This window comes from Schistocerca piceifrons, chromosome 11, assembly GCF_021461385.2.
Source record: "Schistocerca piceifrons isolate TAMUIC-IGC-003096 chromosome 11, iqSchPice1.1, whole genome shotgun sequence".
Classification (NCBI taxonomy): domain Eukaryota; kingdom Metazoa; phylum Arthropoda; class Insecta; order Orthoptera; family Acrididae; genus Schistocerca; species Schistocerca piceifrons.
In genome coordinates, this window is record NC_060148.1 from 143407613 (window position 1) to 143433245 (window position 25633).

The 25633-nt window shown below is 41.0% G+C and overlaps 1 protein-coding gene across 2 annotated transcripts in view; it reads left to right on the plus strand.

Annotated features, from left to right (window-relative positions):
- LOC124720412 (Y-box factor homolog) overlaps window positions 1–25633 on the plus strand; it is a 138809-nt gene that overhangs the window by 17918 nt on the left and 95258 nt on the right. For both annotated transcript variants that reach the window (XM_047245761.1, XM_047245762.1), the window contains exon 2: window positions 8124–8187. In XM_047245761.1, the coding sequence (XP_047101717.1) occupies window positions 8124–8187 (64 nt within the window). The remainder of the gene's footprint in view (window positions 1–8123; window positions 8188–25633) is intronic.

The following is a 25633-nucleotide window of genomic DNA, read 5'->3' on the forward strand; positions in this document are numbered from 1 at the left end:
TTCAACCATTCAGCATCGCTTTTGTAAACTTCCTTCAGTCCTGTTTCTCGTGGAATAAAATTCCGTATGACTCAACAGCCTGGTGTAAGTTTTGAATCAGACGGCAGTTGACGATTTGGGTGTTGGTCAGTAACCCAAACCACACGTGCTTTCAGGCGCACCTCTACATACAGAGGTGAGGCCAAGCTGAAGAGGGACAGATATAACTTTCCGCGATTCGGTCCCGCTTCTTTGGTTTGATTTCACCTCTTGAGACACACAACCTGTACAACAAAAGATTAGTTTTAGAACATGTCCTACGTAAGAAGTGGCGCTTGGGCCGTAAGTTTCACAGTACTTACGAAAAATTGACGTAATTAACTTACTCGTTCTACTGATTTCTTCTGTCGTACGAAATGGCACAATGAAATTACTCTCTCCGGCCACGTCAGTTACACGAACAAACTTAATTGTAGAGGTTTGAATGGTTTCACTTAATATGGCACAGCAGACTTTCATTGATAGCTTACGGTTACATAAGTTACGTGAATTGTTTCACGAATTGTTCGTACTTCTGGCATTAAATATGATCGTCGGGATTTGAGGATTCACTTGACTTACAAGCATATGTTGCCACTTATCGGAAATATGTTTTTGCTAGAATGATCATACGTTAGTTTTTCGGAATTCTTTAATACAGTTTTATAATGACTAGTCCTTGCAGATATTGTATATAGCATTGAATTGAGCCTGTGAATCGCTTTTCATTTATTTATGACTTCTTCCCTTCCCAAGCCTCTGAGCGTTTCGCCATTTTGAAACTGAACTGAAAGCTAATTGCCAGTACTCATTATAAAGCAAATACCAGAACGGCAATAAGTGTCGGCGGGCGATAAGAGTGCAGTCAACAATGATTAAACAATGACAAAACTATAGAAACTTTCCGGTCAGGAATGAGTATTCTGGACTGCGTAGGCTTCCATTTGTTGCTTCCATGTACTAGTTTCACATAAAGAATAATGCAACCGAATTAATAGATTCAGTCGGTTGTTGTAGTCGGTTGTCTGTAGCTTGTTCCCATCACTACGTATTAGTTAAAAATACTGTTCGAACGTTCATTTAAAATGTTAATGAAACGATTGCTTCAATAATAGTGTTTTAATTCCTTTACCTTCAGCTGTAAATGATTTTGATTGCAGTTTTTATTCCTATGTTCCAAAATATTTCCACCTTGCTCGTATCGATAACTACCTAGTCTTAATCGTCGTGGTGCTAGAGTGAAAGCATATTGGCGAGGGTGTAACTCACAAAAAGAAACACTGCACGAGAACATGTCACTAAACAGAAAAAAAACAGGACTATACGGTTTTGCAAGAGCTAGTTTCCGCAATAACGCACTCTTCTTCCCTCGACTCCTCGTGTTTCGTAATCTTCCTTTCAAGGATGAGAAGATTGGTCCGAACTAAAAAAGTTATTTCCGTTTCACAGGTACTCCGGCTTCTGGTTCATGACCTCAGTGGCATTTCTATGCTCTGGCTGCCTTCCTTCTAGAATGTAGTCTACTATTTTCGCGATACTTCAGAATCTTTTGTCGTTCAAAATGTTGGCTCTGAGATGTCCGATTCTAATCAGTCTCCTTGTGCAGTCCATCGTCCTCGAACTTTTAATGTCCGTTGTTTGAATTTTATTTTCTTCTTTCTGGTATCCCAGCTTTCGCTTCCATAAAAGATGGCAAGAACCGCCTTCACAGAATTTGATAGTGGTCGATTTGTACTTTGTGGCCCAGTGTTCTGCTAATGGTACCAGAGAAAGCTTGGAATTCGTGTACTGTATTTTAAGTATCGGTATCAAAATCAGAGCTTGTCACAGCCTGGGTGAGATTTGAGATACTCATTCCTCCGTGTTCGCGTGGTTTCGTCAAACACTAACACGTTATGTTAATCACCAATAATAGACTGCGCACTGTCTCCTTGTACCTGCGTTGTGTACGCAGCTAGCAGAATGCACGCGGCTGGCCTGTGGCTGGTAGTGGGGTGACGTGGGCAAGACTGAATAATAAGCGGTGTTGTAAAAAACATTCGTGAATGTAACTACATGAAAATTCTTACTGTGTGATTCGAATAGGTTCGCGCGATATAAACACTGGCGTTCAGAACTCATGTACGAATGTCACTGCCAAGTAATCTAACCGTACGCGGAACTAGTACAGTACAGAAGGTAATTCAAATACAAAGTGAGATGACAAATGACTTTCATTCAAAGGCAATAATGAAACTCACGAAGTTTGTCGCCTGGCTATGACATAATGCGGAACATTGTTTTTAACCGTTAACGTCCCAGGTGCCGCGTCACAAACCTCTAAGAGTTTGTTACTCCGTTGCTAAGCCATAATTGTGGGGTGTATAGAAAATTTCAGAGCTGTGTAGTTATTTCCCTAAGCTGCCACGGTTTCCTTTCTGTAGTCATTTGAATACGACGTCGACCTGTACTATTAATGCTTCTTTCGTGCTAGCAGTCTGAGGCAGCGCCAAGGATTTTATCATGGATTCAGTAGGCAGGTCTACGTTTACTGTCGATGTTACGGATACTGCCTTTGAGGGTATTGTTTTAAAACGGTTTGAAGATATTTTGGGAAATGGTAGTGGATCAGATAGTGATAACGAAATTCAGTGACCATAATACAGTATAGGAACAGGGCGAAAGTGAAGACTAGTTTGTTCTGCCACCTATGAATTCCTCGAATGGAATAAGTGATCAGGGGCGAAGACAGCGTGGAGACTGAATCTTCAGCTGAAGGTTCTGCTAGAAATACATAAGGTCGAAACATAGTGGCATTTTTCCGCATGTTGACACATGGGGGGTGAAAGCGTTTGCCCTTCGCAATTCTTACAGAGACAATACTCAGGTGAACAGCTGTAATTGTTGAACCTCTTAAACTCGTTGGTGTCACCACAGATAAACTAATATCACACCCGCTGTGAACTTCGTGCATTCTTCACCGTGTTTTGCTTGTAGCAGACCCAAGAGCACAGGCTGTTGTAGAACCAGTAGAAACGCCCGAAACATGCTTCATTTGTGCCCCAAAAAGAAAGACGTCTACCGTTGTTGCAAAAAGCCAATGTGACTTGAAGTCTGTACAAAAAATTTTCAGGTAGTTCAAAGAAACCATAAGCGAAGGAAACTAAAGAATTAAAAAGTTCGTTTAATTTTCATTTTTTCGGTGTTTTGCGAGAGTTTATTACATGGAGTAATAAACAATAGGAGTAATAAACAATAAATATACAGTAAAAAGTAAAACTTGGAGTGCAAGATTTTAGTTTACGCAGCATTGTCATGTAGTACTAGGTTCATTTTGTAGTGTGTTGTTTAAAATTTATATGAAAGTTTTTTTGCCCGTTTTAATGCAACCTTTTTCGTAATACCTGAACTGTTCCACGGAAATTGCTGAATGCAATTTTTATGGTTATTTAAATATAGCGGTCACTGAGACGGTGGGACAGTCTGTACAGAAAATGACCTGAAAAGTTAAGGGTTAATAGGATGTTCGAACACTGCAGACTACAATGCATGCCGCGCAATGTGCTCCCGTGCTGGCAACAAGATTGGTAGTGTTCTTGTGGACGGGGATTCCATTCCTCCACCACGGCGGTTGAAAAGTGCTACATAGTCGTTGGTCCATGTGGATGCGGTGCAGTACGTCTCCCCACTGTCTCTCACGTGCCCGATGGGATGAGAGTGGGGGGGGGGGGGGGGCAGATTAGGCCGTTCGCGGAATATACTAGACAGCTGCTCCGCCTTCCCACACCTATAAAAATGAAGCCAGTGCCGGACGCACCCCTAAAAAAGCTCGCACACACTTGGAGTCGACTGCGATAGCGACACAGACCTCAGCCAGCAGAAAAAGCTATTAAGGAAGATTGCACTTTATTCGTCATTTTGTTCGGCAAAATTTATTTTCATTTAATTCTTTATTTATTTTAATTTTTGAGCTTCTTGTATGTCAAGCGCTGTTGACAATACAGTTGTCGACTCGCAACAACTGAATGCGGCGTTCCTATAATGAAATGAGGGTACAAAGTCGGCATTCTTGGCTGGTGAGTAGGCCTTGTCGCGCATTACAACAGAGGCTAGAACTGGAATGACGGCAGTGCTCTGTGGCAGCCTCGCATACGACGCAGTTTTATACACGCTTCACAGACAAATGTGGGAATTGTCATTAGTAATGGCACACTATGTAACCAACAAAAGTTCAAACTTTCTCCCTTACTTTCTCTGCCACAGTAGCCACAACGGTAAACTCAATGGCAGTATCTGGCGATAAAACGACTAATCAAAAATAAAGAAAATGCGCCTGCAAATAGAACAAGTTTGTATCCGTAAACTGTGCAAAGGAAAATTTTCTAAGTGCGGTCTGATTTTGCCGACTTCCCAAAATTGAGACTCGCCAAAAAATGCCGCACAAAGAACGCCTTCCCATAAATATTATCGAGCATGTAGCCCCCTTTTTAACTAAAATGTCGTATTCATAGGCTAAAGAAAATTGAAATTTCCGCGATGTGGCACGGTACAAAACGTCGATCATATGATGTAAGGCGAATGACCTCAGTCAGGGATCAGAGATTTTAAAATGGATAATAGATTTTACTTTCGAAAGTTCTCGTAAATGTAACTAAGCTTCGGGAGCATTGTCAGGAGACTAAAGATTTCACAGATACATAACCTTTCGAAGGAATTACCTAGTTCTAGCAAAATTTGTGCTGGTGTTACAGAACAGTAGGTTGAGGAAATGTGGTGCCAGAGGAACAGTTTGACAGAACCTCCAGTTAAAAGCACATGTCATGCACATTTGCCATTTTTATCGCTGGTGTGGGATGTGATGCATTATCCTAGAAAAAGAAATTTTCTGCATGCCAGCACTAGTCTTTTTTGCAGCCAATGCGAGTTTGACGTGATCCAATAATGCATAGTATGGTCCAGCCATGGTTGGGTCACTGTGAGCAATCCAGGCACCCTCCCTCATAGCCAGTGCTCCATACAAGATATTATGCACTCTTGAGACGCCTATAATCTCTGCAATTTCACACATTGTTAGAGGGTCTTTTATTACCATATCATGGATTTTGTGAATGGTATTCTTTATGGCGACCCCAGTTCGAAGACCAGAGCATGTTTCTCCTTTGGTGCGTGTAAGGACACATTTACTCCTAAATCCAAAAGTAAGTTGTCTTAAATGAGTGTGTAGAGTCTGCGTGAACTTCATTTTAGATTTGTGTGGCAGTCAAATCCTTCAAATGAAAATGTTCAGTAATGGAACGAAACTGTTTTCTCCATTTTCAGTTGCAGCTGCTACATTGATCAATCTAAGCAGCTGTAAACAGTGAACATTTACACTGTACATAGTTGAAATTCTTTCTACTATCCATGGAATAATAAAGCTTGCGAACCATGAAGGTGCAACAAAAATGTTCCCATCATTCATGGAAATTCACGAAACGTATCAAACCACCCTTCAACACCCAGTCTGCAAACCACAGTAGGCATTTCCCATTATGTACCTCATACTAGTATTTCTTCCGGATTAGAGCATGGAGCGCGGGAGGATTTCACTTCTTAAATGCCTTCGTGTGCACTGCTATTCTAATCTTGTCTTTACCATATCGTCTATAGTTGTACCCAGGTGTTGTTAGTATCCACACCTATATTAATGGTAAACGACTAACCTGATTCCTTGTACACAGCCCAATGCAGGTTGCCTTCCTCACTGTTTCTTGGGCCAATAAAAATTTTTCAGTTCATTTATTGACCAGATTTACAAAATTTAGAATGCTGCCATCAAATTCTTCAGATACATAATCGTATGTTAAGTTTAACACAAGTTATGTATTGAAGTTGGAAACTGTGCGAACATTTAGTGGCCAGCGTAACACCTGGTGCACAAATTACCCAGACTACCCCTACTGTATTTGGCAGGGAGAGTATTTACCTACTTACACATAATTTCTCACTGACACCCCCACAAAATAAGATAACTTCGAGATTACTTTCTCTGCTCATGAGTATAACTATGACATTTTATTATTTCTTTACTACGAACTCTGTCCTGTGACACTTTTTGCAGATCGTATACTTACACCAGTGAATGTATATGCAAAATTTATATAAATTCTAGTGTTTGATTCAGTTCATTGGCTTTGAGCAATGACATTGTACCTAAGGCAAAGACGCTATGTTTAACCAATCTATGAAAGAAACAGATCATACTCAAAACAAACAAATATAGCATATGATAAAATTACAATCACATTCATGCAGTTCTTTAGTCATGAATTATATCGAAACGAACTGAAGGTAACTAAAATAATAGAGAACAAGAATTAAAAACTTTCATGTCTATTAAGAGTATTGTCGTAATTTGTGACTGGAAAAGCAGAGAGAACCCTCAGATTGCACTACTGTAAAGTGCATGGTGAAGCTACTGTTACAGATTAGCATTATCTTATATTAATTATTGAACCTAATGGAAGAAGTGCAGGAAAGTGGGGGGGGGGGGGGGGGGCGGTTGGATGGGGAGAAACTGAAATGTATCAGAAAAATGGGAAAATTAAGTGAATGACAAATAGGAAACAGTAGCACAAAACGTGGAGAGAAACACAAAATTTAAAAGAAAAGCCAGTACATGACAAAAGAGTGTCTACAGATTAAAACTGCTCTACGATTCATATATAAATTATTTTTGCAGTTGTGTGCATTGAAATGTAATATCATTTCTACATTTGTAACTGCTCTCTAAAACTACTGTGGTGTAAAATGAGAATTGTAATTGGTAACTAGAATTGGCCATTTATATAGGGCAATTCTAGTTACTTATTACAACTTTTTGATGGTTCATAATTTTGGATATTTTTTGCAGTAAATCTGTGGTTTTTGTAGGATTTCTAGATTTCTCACTGATCACGGAACTACTACAAAAAAACTAATAAGTATTGCGGTTACAGCTTCCAAATTTTTCTCTTTTTCATAGTAATAAAGAATATGTAGAAATCCTGTAGCACTTTATTGCGCACACACTTGTTGCTGAAACGATCAAAATGACTGTGGAATGGCTGGAATTGGTAACCTATGTAGTTAATTTCCAGTTACTGTCAATATTAGTTCCTTGGGTACTAGTACTGTTAGATAAAACAATTGGTATTAAGTGACCACCATGCACATACTGTACCGGATTTGAAGGTTCTGTGATTTTCATTAAATTTCGTTCTTGGCAGTATAATTTGTGGCTAAGTAATTAATTGTGTGAACTGTTTGTAATTTTATCGTATGCTACATTCGTTTATTTATGAATATGATCAGTTGCTTTCAAAGGTTGCCTCTGTAACATCTCTTAGGTATGATGTCATTGCTCAAAGTTGAAGAGTGGAATCGGACACTAGAATTGACCTCAAAATTTTATCACAGAGCCACAGTTCGGAAGATGTCGTAACTTTCTTAATCCAGAGTGTAAACTGCCCAGTTATTTAGCTCGTGGTCGTGCGGCGGTGTTCTCGCTTCCTGAGCGCGGGGTCGCGAGTTAAGTTCCCGGTGGAGTTAGGGATTTTCACCTGCCCCGAGATGACTGGGTGTTGTCTTCATCATCGGTTACCATTACGGTTGGAGGAAGGCAACACCAAACCACCTCCATTAGGACCTTCCCTAGTATGACGGTGCGGGTCTCTTGCATTTTTCCCCTACGCTCTGTCAAGAAGCATGGGGCTCCATTTCCCTTTTTATATTTAATACGAGAGTTATTCTTTAAAGAATTGACTGTTAGTTATTAGTATTTGTATACTTGTAACTTAATGCTTTTCCTTGAGACTTTGTAAATTGGTAGTGACAGTAGTTGGTGTCCATCTTAATGTCTGTCTGTTCAGTCATTATCAGCAATTTTTACTCTCTAGGCATACATACAAACCTGTGACCATTTGTAGCACACATTGTGTACGTTCTTTCTCTTGTTATACCTGATTGAGGCGATAGTGTTTCCTCAGTATCCCACCGATGAATCCAGTCTGCCCTCTTAAGATTTATGTGCGGTTATTTTTGCCAAGCATTTGCACAGCAACTTTGTATGAATTTAAAGTAAAATTTTGAAATTTCTTTCTTTTCAGCAACCAAAGTTACCGGGACTGTGAAGTGGTTCAATGTAAAGAGTGGCTATGGATTTATCAACAGGTAGGTCGACATTTATTCTGTGACACTTTCTTAGATTGACTTCTGTAATGTTTCTTCTCGTCTTGGCACGATTAAAGGACTACAATGTGAAACACTGAAGAGTCTTATTCACAATAGTTAATGGCAATTTGTTTTGAATAATGGTACTAGGTTTGGACTCGAGTAAGCGGGGTGGATTTTAAGGCTGAGGTGAAAAGTGTTTCCCCTCGAGTGCTGGGCAGTGTGTGGTGCCCAGGTGCATACCACTGCTGGCAGCTAAAACTGACATTTGTGAAAGTACAACTGTGAAAATGGGGAGGGGGTGTATGTCGCTTGTGTGGAAAAATATTATCAAAGTGGCCCATCTAGCAAGTCCTAAACTTCAAAGAATAAAGGGCGTGCCTCGAACAAGTTTTTGTGTACTTTTGAAACCGACATGGTTCAAATCCTTAATGATTAACTTGAATTGTGGGCTAATTTTATTAGTGGTAGGTGTAAATGTGAAAATTGTTCAGTACTTCTTTACCAGTCCTGACGGTGTCTACGATTAGGACTCACTTTCAGACAAACAATTTCCTCATGTAATTACCAGTTAAACGAGATAATACACAGGCTGTAGGTCACTAATGCAGCAAGACAAAGTGGGAATCGACACTTGTTACATTTGTCTACTGCCTTTGAAGAGTAATAAGTTTGCACTACTGTAGAGATATATTCATTTTTTAAATTCTTGAAAGATATGCTATACGTTTAGAGTTAAATTTGCAGAAAATGTATAGCAGTACTGAAGAGCTCACAGAGCTAATATCGACCACTTTTTAAATTGTTTAAGCTGGGAAGACATTGTGGAGTTAAAGATTTGAAAGTTATACCAGAGTGACAACTGCACAAGAGCACAGTCAACGAGAATAACCTTTCTATTCAAACGAGTGTGAATAAACTTCAGGCACCTTGTCATAGATTTAACAGAATTCAGTGATATTGTTCTGTTTAGTAAATAATCAGGAGCTGACATGTGGTCATGAACATGTTAAAAACATGACAATGTTCTAGCTGCCTCCAGTAGCAGAGCTTAAAGAACTCTTCCCATAGCCATTTCCATAGTCCTTGAGATTCTAGAACACCTTGCTTGGCAAATTAAATGGGGTCGACAGAAGTGTCCGATCCCACGCGTCGGCTTTGACCCGTGACGTAAGGGTGTTGTCGTGTGTGACGTCATGACGGCGCGGAGTTTGGTTTGAGTGTGGCTGTCTCCAGTTCTGTTTTATCTTATTTTATTTACTTTTCTGATCTGTTTGTTCTATCTCGTGAGATTTTTTAAAATTTAAAAACACTTATTACTTATGTTAATTATGTGTTTCCTCCAATTTCTGTTTTAGTTTATTATATTTATCTTTCTGATCTGTTCGTTCTATCCCGTGAGATTTTTTTAAAAAGACAAAAAACACTAAGCAGCTACTGAAGCATCTTTATCTTATATGGGTTGCAGGGTTTACGACCCCTGGGGAGGTGGGTGGGTATTCATGCATGGCTGTCTTCACTTACACGTTGTAGCTACGCAAGGCGTCTAAATTTGTTTATATTTAGTTTGCCCCCCCACCCAAAACACCCCATTTCCCGCGCTTGTCCCGTTAGTGTCATTAGGCTTCTTTTGGAAAGTGTGTGTATTTGTTTTTGTTTCCGCCATATTTGTGACGTCATGGGTCAAAGCAGACGGGCGGGATCGGACGCTTCCGTATTTCCATTAAATGTACTGTACAGTGATCATTTAAAATGTTGGCAACCCTACCTCTGCAATTATGCTTTCAGTGTCTAACATGGAAAATTAAACGCTACAGTCTTCCACAAATTGCCAACCAGTTGGCATTTGGGACATCGTGCTACCTGAGCATAGTTCTCACAGGAAGGGTTTAATAGACCATTCTTCAGTAAATATGTTGGGGTGCTGTGTGCAACCATCATCAGGACTAGGGTGATTTTTATTGTGTATTTCGGTTACAACAATATCCCTCATTATTGCAATTCTCATGAACTGTGACCTGTAAAAAAAAAAAAAAAATGTTTTTAGGTTTCCTGTAGAGCTCATGGGTAGGTATTCAGAATTGCCATCATTGTTTTTGGATGTAGACAAATATTTTTACAAGATAAGTTTTTCCCAAGTGATAGTGCTTCCTTTGTGAATTTCTGTAGAACTGTCCAAATTCCGTACAGAGAGTTCCTAGTACTACAGCATATCTGTCAATAACTTCGAAGGAAAAAAAAATCCTCGAAAGCTGGGTGCCAGTTTAGCCAGACTGGAAGTGTGCCCTGTTAGTTAGAAACTCAATTGATGCAGCTGATCAGATGTTCCGTGTGCTCATATTTCGTCACTAGGCATCATGTCCTGAGGAAGGAAATAGCTCTGTGGTTTCCCAACCACAGTGCTTAGGTTGGAAACTGAGGCATCCTCAGGCCTCGATACCTATTGACATTGGAGTTCAAGAAAGCAAGAGCTAGCCAAGAGAGGCCGACAGAAAGAAGACTTAATTACAGGAAGCTGAAATAAATTTTATTTAAGTCCTTCCAACAACGCTATGCAACAGTCTTACACGAAGAGGTATATTGATAAGTGTAATTAAGAAGTGCGTCAAACTTCGCTTGAATCACACAGCCAGAATTCGTCATCGCCGATCTGGTTCTGGTTGGTATATGTTCGTATTAGTCTCAACCAATTCTCGAATTTTTATTCAGTGTTTTCAAAATAACGTTTCAGCGTTCTGGAAGAGACATGTATGCAGTATCATTTCGTGAGTTTTCTTAAGTTACTGGACTGAAAAGTAAACATACCCACGAAACACAATTTCCCTTTCTTTTTCCTTTGTGGAACGCGAATGCACGAGTCCTGTAATGACGGAAATGTATATACTCAGATTAAAATTACTTTGTGGTTGACAGCAGTGGCTGCGAGTAAGTTGCCGACTTGTACACAAGGCGGCAAGTGATAGTGCGATCGATAGCTGCGCGCGCTTGCTTGCGCGCACACATCGAAAAACGAACAATTATTCTTCTTACCGAATGTTGGCTGTCTTCGTAGGTAGTGGGAACGTCGTCTTGGCAGCTGGTGTTACGGCAACGGTGATGAGTTCAGATACCATAATGACACGTTATAGGCGAATAATAGCAATAATACACATGTCGAAAGTAGCAAATCTAAATAAGCAGAGAAAATGGCAAATGGTGAACACAACTCGTTGAATGGCATCGAGCCCACTGAACATAAAGTATAAAGTGTTCAGTAGTTTTCTTAATTTAAAAACATCATAAATATTACTATTAAAGGCCAGCTACGATGTGAAACTGAGAGATGTAAAGGAGTCAGATTTTAACCAGTTTGTGATCGCTTGATAAAGATGGAGACTCTGACATTGTTCATATTAACATTTCTGTGCAGAAAGCGAGACGTCTATCATACTTCAAACTTCAGGGTGATTCAAAAAGACTACCACAACTTTAAAAATGTGTATTTAATGAAAGAAACATAATATAATCTTCTGTTATACATCATTACAAAGAGTATTTAAAAAGTTTTTTTTCACTCAAAAACAAGTTCAGAGATGTTCAATATGGCCCCCTCCAGACACACAAGCAATATCAACCCGATACTCCAACTCGTTCCACATTCTCTGTAGCATATCAGGCGTAACAGTTTGGATAGCTGCTGTTATTTCTCGTTTCAAATCATCAATGGTGGCTGGGAGAGGTGGCCGAAACACCATATCCTTAACACACCCCCATAAGAAAAAATCGCAGGGGGTAAGATGAGGGCTTCTTGGAGGCCAGTGATGAAGTGCTCTGTCACGGGCTGCCTGGCGGCCGATCCATCGCCTCGGGTAGTTTACGTTCAGGTAGTTACGGACAGATAAGTGCCAATGTGGTGGCGCTCCATCCTTTTTCGTAGGACTCTCCATACAGTTGATTGTGGAATTTGCAGCTCTCTGCTAGGTCTGCGAGTCGATTTTCCTGGGCTGCGAAAAAATGCTTGCTGGATGCGTGCTACATTTTCATCACTCGTTCTCGGCCGTCCAGAACTTTTCCCTTTGCACAAACACCTCCTATCAGGAGGTTTAACACCATACTTCGTTCGAAATGCACGCTGAACAACTGTCGTCGATTCACTTTTGCCGTACTCAATAACACACAAAGCTTTCTGTTGAGCGGTCGCCATCTTAGCATCAACTGACGCTGACGCCTAGTCAACAGCGCCTCAAGCGAACAAATGTACAACTAAATGAAACTTTATAGCTCCCTTAATTCGCCGACAGATAGTGCTTAGCTCTGCCTTTTGTCGTTGCAGAGTTTTAAATTCCTAAAGTTGTGGTATTCTTTTTGAATCACCCTGTAGTTTAGCCTGCCATATTTGCATGGAAATATTTTTGTAGCAGCAAAACATGCAAAAAGTCACAGCGTGTTCGGCGCTCCTTCGCGTCCCAACCCCTTCCGCCCGAGCAGTCTACTTTCTGGCCTCTCCCAAACCCCGCGGGACGTGACATGTGATAAGCGCTGCAGCTCCTCATAGCAAAGGCAACACAAGGAGCACGTGGAGCCAGAGAAAAAGCCGCGATTGGTTCTCTCTCTGCCCCAACCTCCGTCCACTGGAACGTCAATCACAAAGTAATTTCAATCGGAGTGTGCCACAAATATTGCCGACATTGACCGACAATGTTGCCGTACATGTGGCCAAAGTACGCGTGGCTGTTATTTTGCCAGCAACATTGGCGTTCTATATTGTTGGCAATATGCAATTTTTATGATCATTGTAAACGTACAGTGTGTTCCAATTAAGACTGAAGTACTTGCTCAAAGCAATAATGGGATACATTTCCAGTTTGGGAAATAAATTGGCAGATGCCCTCACAAACTTCGATGAACTGTACTCGCTTTCTCACGTCCTGTGAATTGACCCATTCAAGTAGTTAAGGTTTATATGGATCGCCCTGTATCTTTTGTTTACTGTGCTGTCGTCCAGTAACTAAGACACAAATATCAGAACAAGGCCAATGGAACTTAGTAGATTGTGATGTTTGCTTGGATTGTCCTTAAGAAATCCGTCGGCAACCAATGGAATAGCTGTGAACTGCGCGCATAGTTTCATAAACCGGGAATAGCGTCCGTATAGTGGAGAACGGTGCATTGTTTGCGAGTGGCTGCTGCCAGAGGTGAGAACGGCACCTAGCGGATTGGCACTTCATACATTACAGGTCAGAGCTCTGAAAATCAGTTTTCTGAAGCAGTAAGATAAAATTATCTAACACTCTGAAAAAGAAATTTCAGTACGCCGTGAATTATTTAGATTGTCACAATCGCCATTATCGTGAGTCTAGTGATGCATCAGCGCTATATGCAACTTTTTCACGTCAATTCGAACCCTATATTACCCAATAGAATTGTTAATTGACATACAGGCAGCCACCAGCAGTGCAGGGTGAAACATTGTGACAGTTCCAGTCGCTTGGATTGGTGAAACGTGAGAAAAATCTTTAAACTTAGGCCAAAGATCTTGATACAGAGGCTAGCAATCAGTGTCAGCAAGTGGCAACGAAAGCTTCAACAATTATGAATTATAAAATATTTTCCAAAAAAATGAAACCTTTTATTGATTAATAATCACTCAAAAACGCATAGTGTCCTACGTTTTATACTTAATTGTAATTGCACCAAACTATATTTTCGAATTTTTGGTCGAAATTTCAGTTTACGATCGGTTCCGTGTGACCAGTAAATCTAAAAAGCGCCGAGGAAGGTGATAGTGCCACACCACGGATTTCACGTGTATCGTCTTGGACAGCGTTTTATGTGAAAAAGTAGATTCTTGCCGTGATTCGGACTCCACGTTAAGCTGTAGGGCCCCTTAACTGGCCTGTTAAGTTCAAAGGTCAGAAGAAGATAGCAGTCTGCTGCCTCCAGTTGGCGAGTTCTTAGTAAAACAGCAGCGTACAAAAGAACTTTCGGGTTCGCAGCTGTCTAGTACTTTTTATGAGTTTTATTAACAAATGTTTAATCAATTTTTAAAGAGATATGTATAGAGAGAAATAAACCAGCTACTTGATAGTTACAGGCTTGGTACACTACGAACGGCTTTGTTTGAAATCCTAAAGTTAGTTGTATCTACATGCAATACACATAGTGTATAGCGGACGGTACTTTGTGCCACTACTAGTCATTTCCTTTCCTGTTCCACTCGTAAAGGGAAAAAATGTCTACCTCCGTACGATCCCTAATTTCTCTCGTGGTGCTTAGCGAAGTGTCTTAACGGTAGTAGCGTTGTTCTGCAGTCAGCCTCAAACTTGAACAATGCCTCGCGTGAAGAACTACTTCCTTCCAGTGATTCACATTCGATTTACGAAGCGTCTGCGTAATGCTTGGCGTGCTAAACGAACCTACTGGTAACAAATGTGGCAGGACGCATATGAATTGCTTAGACGTCCTTATTTAATCCCAAATACTTAACAGTATTAAAGAAGGGGTCACACTAGCGTTCTAGATGCGGTCGTCTTACGTGTATTAAGCTTCCCTAGAGTTCTACCAATACATGGAAATCGACAAATTGAGATGCTATCTTTGCAATAAAACGTACAATTTTGCGCGTGATATTATGTAATTAGAAAAGACGTCCATTTTCATAAATGATTCGATGTGTTAAACATTTGATAAAATTTTATATTTAAATGGTGTATGTATTGGATCTCAACGAAAAAATAAAATGGAAAGTCCAAAGCGAAATTCGTACCAATGATCCGTTGATTACCCGATTATCATTAACCAACACTACCGAGTGAGCAACGCTGTTTGTCGTGAAAATATCGCTTTAGGAAATGAATGCTCACAAAGCTTCTCCGGAAAAAGTTTATTTTCTCTAGAATTTGAGTTGCCTCGAACTGCTGTGGTATATTGATATTTGTTCTGAACTTGACATACCACAAAGACAAAAATTTTACGGAGTCATATTACTGGGTGGTTGCCTTTTCAACTCAAATTCTCGAAAATTCGGTCGACGTGGCGTGTAGCTTTCATTGAAATTTGTGTGGGGGGGGGGGGGGGGGGGGGGTGGTGGTAATGGAGCAGTATGGTACTGCCAGAGAATATTTTTAGAAATCTCCGTGTTGGGTAAATGCCGTTTCAGTGGCTTTTTCCATGTGAAATGAAGACTGTCTAGTGGAGTAATAGTTTTAAAAAAAAAAAATCCCATTCTTGAGATCAGTACCAACAGATGACTATCAGGTCATCGGTGTATGCAGAAATGTCGTCAGAAAATTTGCCTGGTGTATTTGTGCATTGTTTCTGCTTTACTGAATCACACTAATTTAAAGAAGTTTCGTAAGTTTTCAATAACTTCAGTCATTCGAGAAATGACAATAAGAAATGTTGACTGGCGAGGCGGAACTGTTGGCCTACAGTGATTTTGGAGGAATAGGGGAAAATTTAGATAAGGGTAAGGTGAAAATTTAACCGCTGCAGTTCCGGGCAGATAGCTGTTTATATGTACAAAATGTTTAACAGGCGAAATTTTTCGTACTAAATCGAAAAAGTTTGCATTTTCCTGGACAGACTGCCATCCAAACAAATTGGGACATCTTATCTGTACGCCCACGTGCGGGCAGTCATAGCGTGATACTAAAATGGTATGCAGTCAGAAAAGCCGCCCGGAGGAAATTCCCCGTGCAAGTTAGTGGATGACGTCATTGGCGTCGGTATGTTTCGTCATAGCGTTTGCTATTGCGTTTCAGACCGATGAGATGTTGCCGGCAGATCACGTGGTCTCAATTTTTCACAAAGATAATGAGAGATAAGATCGTCCATAAATTTATCAGCACTTCGGCGATGAGAGGTAGACCGTGTACCCCCAAGAGAAAACGGGATTGCTTGTTAGGGTAGTCATAATGAAAACGTTACACCACTCCAAAAACTTTACGGTGTGTGGCACTTACCGTAACAGTGTTAAGTCATCCTCCTCCAGCCGCCCTCTTCCTCTCTGTTACAGCCACGGATGTTGTGCCCCCTCCCCCCATCCACCCAATCCCTTTCAAAAGTGTTTGACAATGTTGACATAGACTCAGTCGTTATATTGAGTGAACAGCAAAGAATGTGGAGAGAATTAAGTTCAGGGAGAAGAAATAAAAGCTTTGAGGTTTGCTGAGGACATTGCAGTTGTCTGACTGAGGACTTGAGTAGCTGAATGTGATATATTGCCTTAACCTTTTCGTGGCCAAATTAAAATTTAGCGTATTACTTTAAATGTGTCCTACTTTTGGAATGTACATTCAGAGAGTGTTTCAGAATTTCGATTATTTATAGTTTCGTAATTATTTCAAGTGGGATGTATATGTCCTGTTGGATATGAGGAGCAAATGGTTCCCTAAATTTGTTTCTACCGTCCAACAAGACATTGATGGTAGGCAATGGAAACTGTTGATAAATCTGCCTCAGAAAACATCGTGATTCCAGAAACCAGTAACTCCATTATGAGATTAGAAAGTGCATGTATTTCTCTAATGTCCAATTACTAGGCATCTTCTATAGTCCGTTCATCAAAATAAACCTGATGTAAACATTGCACTATGTATTCTTCCGCGTTTGCTGGAACCTCATTGGATTTCCGTATCACATGAGACTGCAGCCAGGCTGTCTACAGTACTGTCAAATAGGATAAAAGGGTACGTTTTGTGCTATGCGTTACGCGCATGCGTTGGCGATAATACGGGACAGCAGCTTTACTGGCACGTTTAACTTGAACAGCACTGGCTGGGCAGCTGGTAAGGCTAGCCTGCAGTAACGTGGCCAGCCACAGTTGACGCGTAAAAAGATGAGCAGAACAGCAATACAGCTTCGAATTTCATTTAATTTTTAATCAGAATGAAATAATACACTGCAGATCTCCCATAATACGCTCCTTAGACGACTAGACGAAAACGGCAACACGTTATCGTTTTACTATTGTAATTACGAGAATTAAGTACATGTAACAAATAAGTAGGTTAAACAGTCAGATTCTGTGAGCCTTTCACCACTGTGATTAGTGTCAGCAAATAGCGATACAAAAATTTCACTGATTAGTAGAAACACACAAAAAATGAATTTAATTTCTGTAAGATATTGCTGAGTACATCTCCCCAATTATCTGAAAGGAACATCACACACACACACACACACACACACACACACACACACACACACACACACACACACACACACACACACAGTTTGGCGTATTTGAGGAGCTGCGTATATAGGCAGCTTTGGACTGTTTTTTCGGTTGTTTAGTGTGTAAATTCTTACTAAGGCAATTTAAGTCACTGGCACTATTTGACTTCCGGAGTTAAACGAAAAAAATCTCGTAGGAAAATTTGGCCTACACATGACGAACGCCGACTAGAAATTCCTTCTGAGGTAACAGTCGTCGCTTCCGTGAGACTTTTTGAATGGCATGATCAAGTCAGTTTAGCAATAATCATAAAAGAGAGGTTGGACAAGGTTCAAACGTTAGCAGTTGACGCGGAAATCTTAAATCTGTGCTTGCTCATTTGACTTGTTATCGACCACCTCCATTCATACGTGTGATGAGATGACAGCTCTTCATGTAGTATACAGATGTCAAACTGTTATAGCAACATGTAACTGTCATATGTACCAGAAACTATGTAATCCTAAGAGTTTAAACGTCCCTGTATTCTATCGATCTTGAGCCCAGTGGCGTAAACAACGCATGTAACCTGTTTAGCAGTAAAGATGCGGGGGCTATCCCTTAAGTATCCGACGTAAAAAGAAAGAAAAACACGAATGTTGGGAAAATCTTTCTCTACATAGTGTTATTTCAGCTCAATACACTTCTCTCAGCGATATTTAATATCCTCGGTACCCTGATTATAGTGGAAACCCGCAGAGCCCCCAAAAAATAGCCATTAACTGCAGACTCCACCATTCTTTGACAGACCTTACCACCAAGCAATTTCTCACTGTTTGGAAACCAATTACGGCTACGTCTGGCGAATAGCGTTTTCGAGGAAGTAATTTGAACTCTCATTGGTTTTGGTCATGGCTGTAGTGAATGTGAGAACTTGTGCGTCGTCGTAGTGAAGCAAAACTTCGTTTCGCTAAATGAGGCCCCCTTTTCCTAAACTACAGCGTTCAGACGCCGCAAGAAGTTCGCGTGATACTTGTCATTTTTTCCGTTTTGAAGATGTTGGTCCACATGCATCCCAAAAAACAGACGCCGTGACTTTGCCTGTAGATGGAATCACCTTAGTCTTCTTTGGAGGAGGTTCCTCACTTTAGTTCCACTGTTTTAGCTGTTTGTTCGTCGAAGTTGTGAAGTGATGGACCTACGTTTGATCCGTCGCTGTGAATTTGACTCGATAACTGTGCTGTATTGCAGCGCAACAACGCCACATACTAAGAGTGAAATATCCTCACGACGCTGGTTTTGTTCCCTTGAGTCATCGCGGCACCCATTTTGAGCACAGGTTTCTCATGTCCAAATTTCCAGTCAGTATGCGATGAACCGCATTTCTCGCAATGCCTGCTTTGCACATCTACTCGACTGTCCGTTACCATTTAAAGTTTCTTCAGAGTTCTGGCGTCATTTCATTTGGTAGAGTAGTGCGATGTTAGTCTAGATAGCTCGTTATGGCCCGGTTTGCTGTCCCCAATAGTTAAGTAACGAGCAGATGGCCAGAGTAGAATCTAGCACAGCTTTAATATTAGATAAACCGAGACCTTTGAGATCTCGTATCACGTGGCGACGACCAGTTTGATTCATGTGGACAAATTCGTAGAGCGTTAACTGTCGATAGCTATCAAATACTAAACAATGTAGCATCGTCAAAAGCATGCTGTATAAGATTGATACTTTCTGCCAGTCATTTATTGAAAACAACTGCCATATGTAGGACGGATCAGCCATTTCTGCGACTACCTAAGTTCTTAGAAAAAGGGACCACTTTCTGATTTTTCTTCCGAACTCCAATTTAGCAATTTTTAGACCTAGAGTATAGGGACTACACTGTAGGAAGACGGCGACAGTGGAATAAGGTGGGAATTCTACTTATCCCAACGCTTAATCCTCCGAAGAAGTGCTACCGAGAGTGGGATGCCTGAGGTAAGGTGACCTCATCGTTTGTGGCCTCGCCTCAGAAGGCCAAGGAGTAAACACACAGTGGTCTGCACGTTGAAAAGTTCAAACCTTACACGCAGGCGTTTTTTCATTTTAGTATTGCTTTTACTCTACCAGTTTATTCATTGTATATCACTAACAAGCTCACAGAACTAGCCAGCCCCACAAAAAAGCGGACTAACTTTGGCGCGTTGAAGACGTTGAAGAGAATGCAGGCGATCGTGTGACGTCACATATGACGCAACTATTGGCCGCGGAATGGTTGTATATGCCAGCGCAGTAAGATAAGAATGAACTTGGAGACGTAGCAATTTTTACGAAGTAAGTCGTGTTTAAACGAGACCGTGACCGTATCGCGAATGAATTTGCCACATTTGCTGGTGTGGCAATGGAGACTGCCTCAACGTGTCTGCAAGGAATGTTGTACGGCGAACGAACAGTGGCCGTTAAGCCCCTTGTGACTGACAATGTTTCAAAGCCAATAGGAAATACCACCATTACCGAATGCAGTTCGAACTGGATTACTTTACGAGTGAACATCGCGAAGGGATTTTGTCTGTACCTCCCAAATGGCCGCTCCTTAAAACTGCAGCTCTTGAGTCGCTGAAACACCGACAGGCCTGGCAGCTGATTTGAGCTGTGCAGTGTGGACCGACAACTCGCCCTCTTCAAATGAAGGGGCTTCTTACCAAGTGACGCGTGCGCTTTGCGTCAAGTCGGCGTGTTGCTGTGCTTGCCCCACGTCGAAGTAGAGGATAAGGCCGGCACCTACACTCGTTCCTCTATTTACATGTGGACAAGCACAGCCGCAAGACGATTAGGAGCAAGAGGCACAAGTGAATGCGTAGCTATACATGTTGTGGAACTGTCAACTTCAGTCTTCCACGAGAACATTCCGACGAGATACGAGGCAGAATTAAATGGTGTGGTCCTCATTCAGAAGATAGATTTGACGGCCGTCCCCGTACTAGTCTATCCTGTGCAAGTCCCATCTCCTCAGAGCAACCTACATAAGCTGTATTCATCCCTCGGTCTCCCTCTAAAATTTCTACCGCCCACGCTTCCCCCGTCCCCCTCCCCATCCTTCAGCGCCTCGGGATGTCACAACAGGTCCATTCTTTTAGTCGCATTGTGCCATAAAATTTTCTTCCAAATCCGGCTCAGAACCTCATTCGATCTATCCCTCAGTTCCCTAGCATTCTTCTGTAGCACCACATTTCAAAAGCTTCCATTCTCTTGTCAGGACGGCTTATCGTTCACGTTTCACTTCCGAAGAAGGCTACCCTCCAGACAAATACGATCACGAGAGGCTTCAAAACACTTCATTTATATTCGATGGCAGCAAATTCTTCCAGAAATACTTGCCTTACAGTTGCCAGTCACCCATTCGTATCGTCTTTACTTCGGGTGTCGTAATTTACCTGGGCTGTTCAATAATGAATTACAACGTAACTTTTCTCATCGTCTTAACTTTTACGATTCTTCGCAAAGCAGTTCCCTTTGGACGCCATGCACTTGCCCCAGCGCTTCTGCTAGACTCCAGCAGGACTGTAGGGAGCGAAGGGATGTATTTCACATTGATTTTTGCAAGATATCCAGTAACACCATTTGCAGTTTTCGCTTTCTTTTGCGGTCGTGAAACATTTCCACATAGAGCTTTGGCAAATGATCTCAGGGTCAAAATGATGCAGCGCAATTCATTCAGCTGGAATTACTGACTACCTTAGAAAGGAACTGGATCTTCCTCTGTCATAAACTTCCACTGCATGTAGACTTGCAAGCGGATGTCCTTCTGTTCGGTAGTCTTGGGAAAAGTCTCATGTTTAAATTTTCGGCAGTCTTGCAAAAAGTCTCGTGTTTAAATTTCGTCGCCAACTTTTGGGTGGCATCCAGAGAAATACTCAATGTTTCAGAAAGTTCGTTAAGATTATTCGTCGATTCTCTAGCAATAACATCAGCTGTTTTCTTCTCCCGTAAGAGCAGTAACCTTCGTTTGAAATTGTCTCCCCGCATTAAACAATGTTCTAGCTTTACACCAGGGAAGGCCTCTCCATAGGCCTTCGTAACACTAAACGTTTATTTAGGGCGAAATCAGAATTTCGTAGCTGCATATTGTTTATCGCGAATCACCATTGTTGTGGTAGGCGATACTGAACGACTCGACTTATCCGCGACCAACAAGCCGGATATCAGTGGTGCCAACAATGGAACATAAACGGCGTGTTCTTACACGTACAATTAACAGAACATCGTAAGACAAATTCTAGTGCCAGAAATTACGACCTTAAGAAACTATTCTCTACTGAACAGTCCTCATATTTTGCTGCCCAAAAAGCAAAATACATATACCACTTTTAGTAGATTTCCTGGTCTAATTCCGTCTGATTTAGACTATATTAAGTTACCCTTGATTAATTGTTCATCTTGTAGTCAGTTTGCACGGGACTTTTCTTCCAAGTCTTCTGCTGCTTGACAATTGTTATCGCTAAATGTAGGATTTTTTTTTCTTCTCCCAGTCTCACCCTTTTTAACTACTTTCATGTCGTCAGATTACTTGCTAGTCTAGTTTTTGTACCTATTAAAAAGAACCTTTCGCTCATGTACTTCTTTCTGTACCTTCAAAATTGGAGTGTGTTCCAGTAAACATTGTCGAAAGCTTTCTTGAAAGCCACAAATGCAAAAGATTTAGGTTTCTCTTTAGCCCTTAACGTCCCTGGTACAGTCGCACAGACCGCTAGAATAAATGGGTAGGAGATGACAGCGTAGTGTATTTCTGGTTTCCTTGGTCCGTTCGTTTGCTTAGCACGGTCGTAACGTGCTCACTTCAGATACAAGCGGGACTGGTTGTTGTGCTGTCACCATTATTTCGTCGTCCTCTTCGGCGCGCAAGTCGCCCAATGTGGCGTCGAATGAAACAAGACTTGCACTTGGCGGCCGAACTTCCCCAAATAGGGACCTCCCGGCCAACGATGCTATGCGCTCATTTTTTCCCCTGGTCAGTAGCCACTTAAATATGACTTGGACCTATGTTATTACTCCATCGTCCGTGCTAGCTGATTGAGACAGCGCCTAGGGCATTGCGTTATGGACTCAGTAGGCTTGTCTTCGTGTACTTTCCCTCTTACGGATACTGCATTTTGAGGATGCTGTTTCAGAATGATTTGACACTTTAAGAAGTGAAAGTGGATCAGACAGTAACAACAAACTTGGAAGTGACCTTAACACAGTATAGTTTGTTTTGCCGCCTGTGACTGGTTCACAATGATCAGTTGCATTTTTTCCGCATGTTAGATATTAGTGGGGTGAATGCCTTTGTCGTTCACAATTCAAACGGAAACAATACTCAAGTGAACCGCTTTAATTATTGAAGCTTTTGAACTCGTTGATGACACCGGATAAGAAACGAGGTAACTAATGTTACATACGCTGTGAAGCTTATGCACGCTTAACTGTTTAGTTGTACCAGAACCAGGAACGGAAGCCGGTGTAGAGAGATTGGAAAAACGCAAAACATGCCCCACATGTGATCCAAAAGCAGAGAATCCATATTTTCCATTGTTGCAAGAAGCCACGCTGACTTTAAATCTGTACATAAATTTCCGGCGAGCGTAAGGAAAACCTCAGCGAAGGAAACTAAGCACCTAAAAATCACTAGTGTAATTTTCATTTTTCAGTGTTTCGCGAGATTTTAATAACTACGTGAATAATAAACAATAAAAATATAGAAAATGTAAAATTTAGAGTGCGAAGTATTTAGTTTTCATAGCGTTAGTACTCTCGTGTAATATTGTTCATTTTGTACAGTTTCCTGTTGAAAAGCATTTTTTCGCAAAGGCTAAAAATTTCTTTGAATATTTTTGTGTAGCGTTAATGCAACTTTTACATAAAATCTGACTTGTTGCCTTCGAAATTGCCGAATGCAATCTATTGTTATGGGTATTTAAATATAGTGGTCACTGGAACAGTGTGCGATGAAAGACCTGTGAAGCTAATGGTTTACCTGTCTAAATCATGGTATTAACACTGGATAACTTTCACTTCTTTGAAATACTGTGACATCAACAGTATGTTTTCCCGCACGTATGTAAAGAAATGGCAAACGGTGGACAAGGTTGCTGTGTAGTATGTGGTTATCCTCACTCCTCTATCCTTAAGCGTCCTCTACCTGAAGGGTAATGAGATTTCGAGAAACCTGCGTTGGAAGGCTTGACGGACAGAATTATCGCGGAAGCCCTGCAGGGTTGCTAATCTCGCAGTAGTTCGTGGGATAGCCCCAGGTTTGACTGAATGCGTTCCAGATACATTTATGCATCCATACTTCTGTGGAAGGGTTCTGAGTGCCCCCGTCCCGCCCTTCTCCCAAATCACTGAATCTGGTGCCGTTGTATTAATCACCTGTAATATATTTATCTACCGCTGACACAATGTCGTGGAAGACGGACACTCAAAGTAAAACATAGCATCCAGTATGTTTGGCTGCCGCCAGCGAAGAAATAATCTTCGGAATGTCAGACGATTTAGCTCTCGGAAAGCGTTCCATGCGCATGTGGCATGTCTTGGAGAGACACTTAGAACAGTCGAAGAGGGACGCAAGCAACTAAGCTGTCGGAAGTTTTCTGGAGCAGCGGAGTATTTGATTTCAGAAATAGATTTGGGAAGAAGTAATAAACACGGATGAACTTTAAATTTAATAGAGGCTTTGTCACACTAAATTAAGATCTCGCCAACCATCACATTCACCAGAGCTGGGAATCGATGAAAGCGATTCATGGAATATCAGTGCTCTCTGAGAAACCAGAGCATCAAAGAACGTAATGGGCGCAGAGAGAACATTTATAAATGGCTGAGAAAGACCAGTTAGTAAACATCGTTGTCAGGACGACTGCTCGGTCTTCGAAGTGTTGTGCATAAAATGGAAACAACTCGGCTAAGATCCGGAAGCAAATCCTTAATCACGCCGAGAAAACTTAGAAATGGCCATTAAATATATTATACATGTTATTGATTCTACTAGGTTTCGTAGTCTGCGAAAGTTGATTAAAAAACATTGAATTATCATTTAGTCAGAGATACGGCACGTGTTATACAAATTTATCGATAAGTTTGAAAAAATAAGAACACGGTATAATAACCATTGTTTTAATTTTGTGAGCTCTCAAAAGTATGTAAGTTCCTTGCTCTTAGTCAAACGTAGAATGTCCAAATTGATACACCACTTGCAACGTCTGTGAAAATTTTTTAGGTAACTTTAAAATTTATCCAATTGTCTACTTCCGAAAGCCAATAATAAATAATTTAGATTATATGTTACACAAAGGATTGAAGAAATAAGATAATCATACAAATATATTTCGTTTCTTGACCATTTTTGTGTAGTGTGTTGGTCTTATTAAAAGTTAAAATGGAGCCTCTTAATCATGTCTTGTTCGGAGCATCCTAACGTTTGTATTTTCGTCCTCTTCTATGTGTCCATCATTCGAACTATCTTCATTCCTTCCACATTTCCCCCCTCTTGTTTTTTCTCTTTTCCCGGCGATTCTTACGCAATGTCGTCACAACCAAAATTTTGCCCCCTCGTAACCATCATTCATTTTACTGTCAATTTTATACTCATGTTTGGTAAAACTGTATGCATTGCTTGTCTTGAAGGCCGCACAGTCACTCTGGGAATGGTAACGCAGAAGCCACCATGCCTGCCCCCTCTCGCGTAATTAACCCAGCTTATTATTAGTTCCTGAGAGCGAGAGTGGAGCAGAGCGTAACATGAGAAAAAAGTCGCTGATGTATGTACGTAGTAAAAGCTACACAGTTGTATTTAGAAATATCTGCGAGTTGTTGGTAGTGGTAGCGTACATTAAATTAGGATAAAAGCACTAACATGCTCTAGTAAGAGGAATGATGAGATAATGTGGCTCAACCACGGAGGTCAAATATTTCGTTCGCTAAAATGGTAAAGAATGTGAAGCACGGACATTCGGCGAGGAACGTAAACGGAGATCGCAATTTGTAGAAAGCGAGATAGCTGTAGCGCAGCTCTCTCTGCATGTGTGCAGACATTAAGTTGGGTAAACATAAGACTTCGCTTACGCTGCTGAGTGCGTAGTTTAATCTAGCAAAACGCTGGTGGGCCATGTAAAGAATCTTCGGATAGGCTGCAAGAAATCACTGCTGCTCGCTTAGGATCTCACAGAAAGGCTTTGAGTGAACAACAGTTACTACCTGTAGTCTAGTAAAAATTATACCGAATGCGTATAAACATACGGTTGGATCATTCCATGTTTACGTACGTAGTATTTGTAGAATTTACATTGAAGTGTTAAC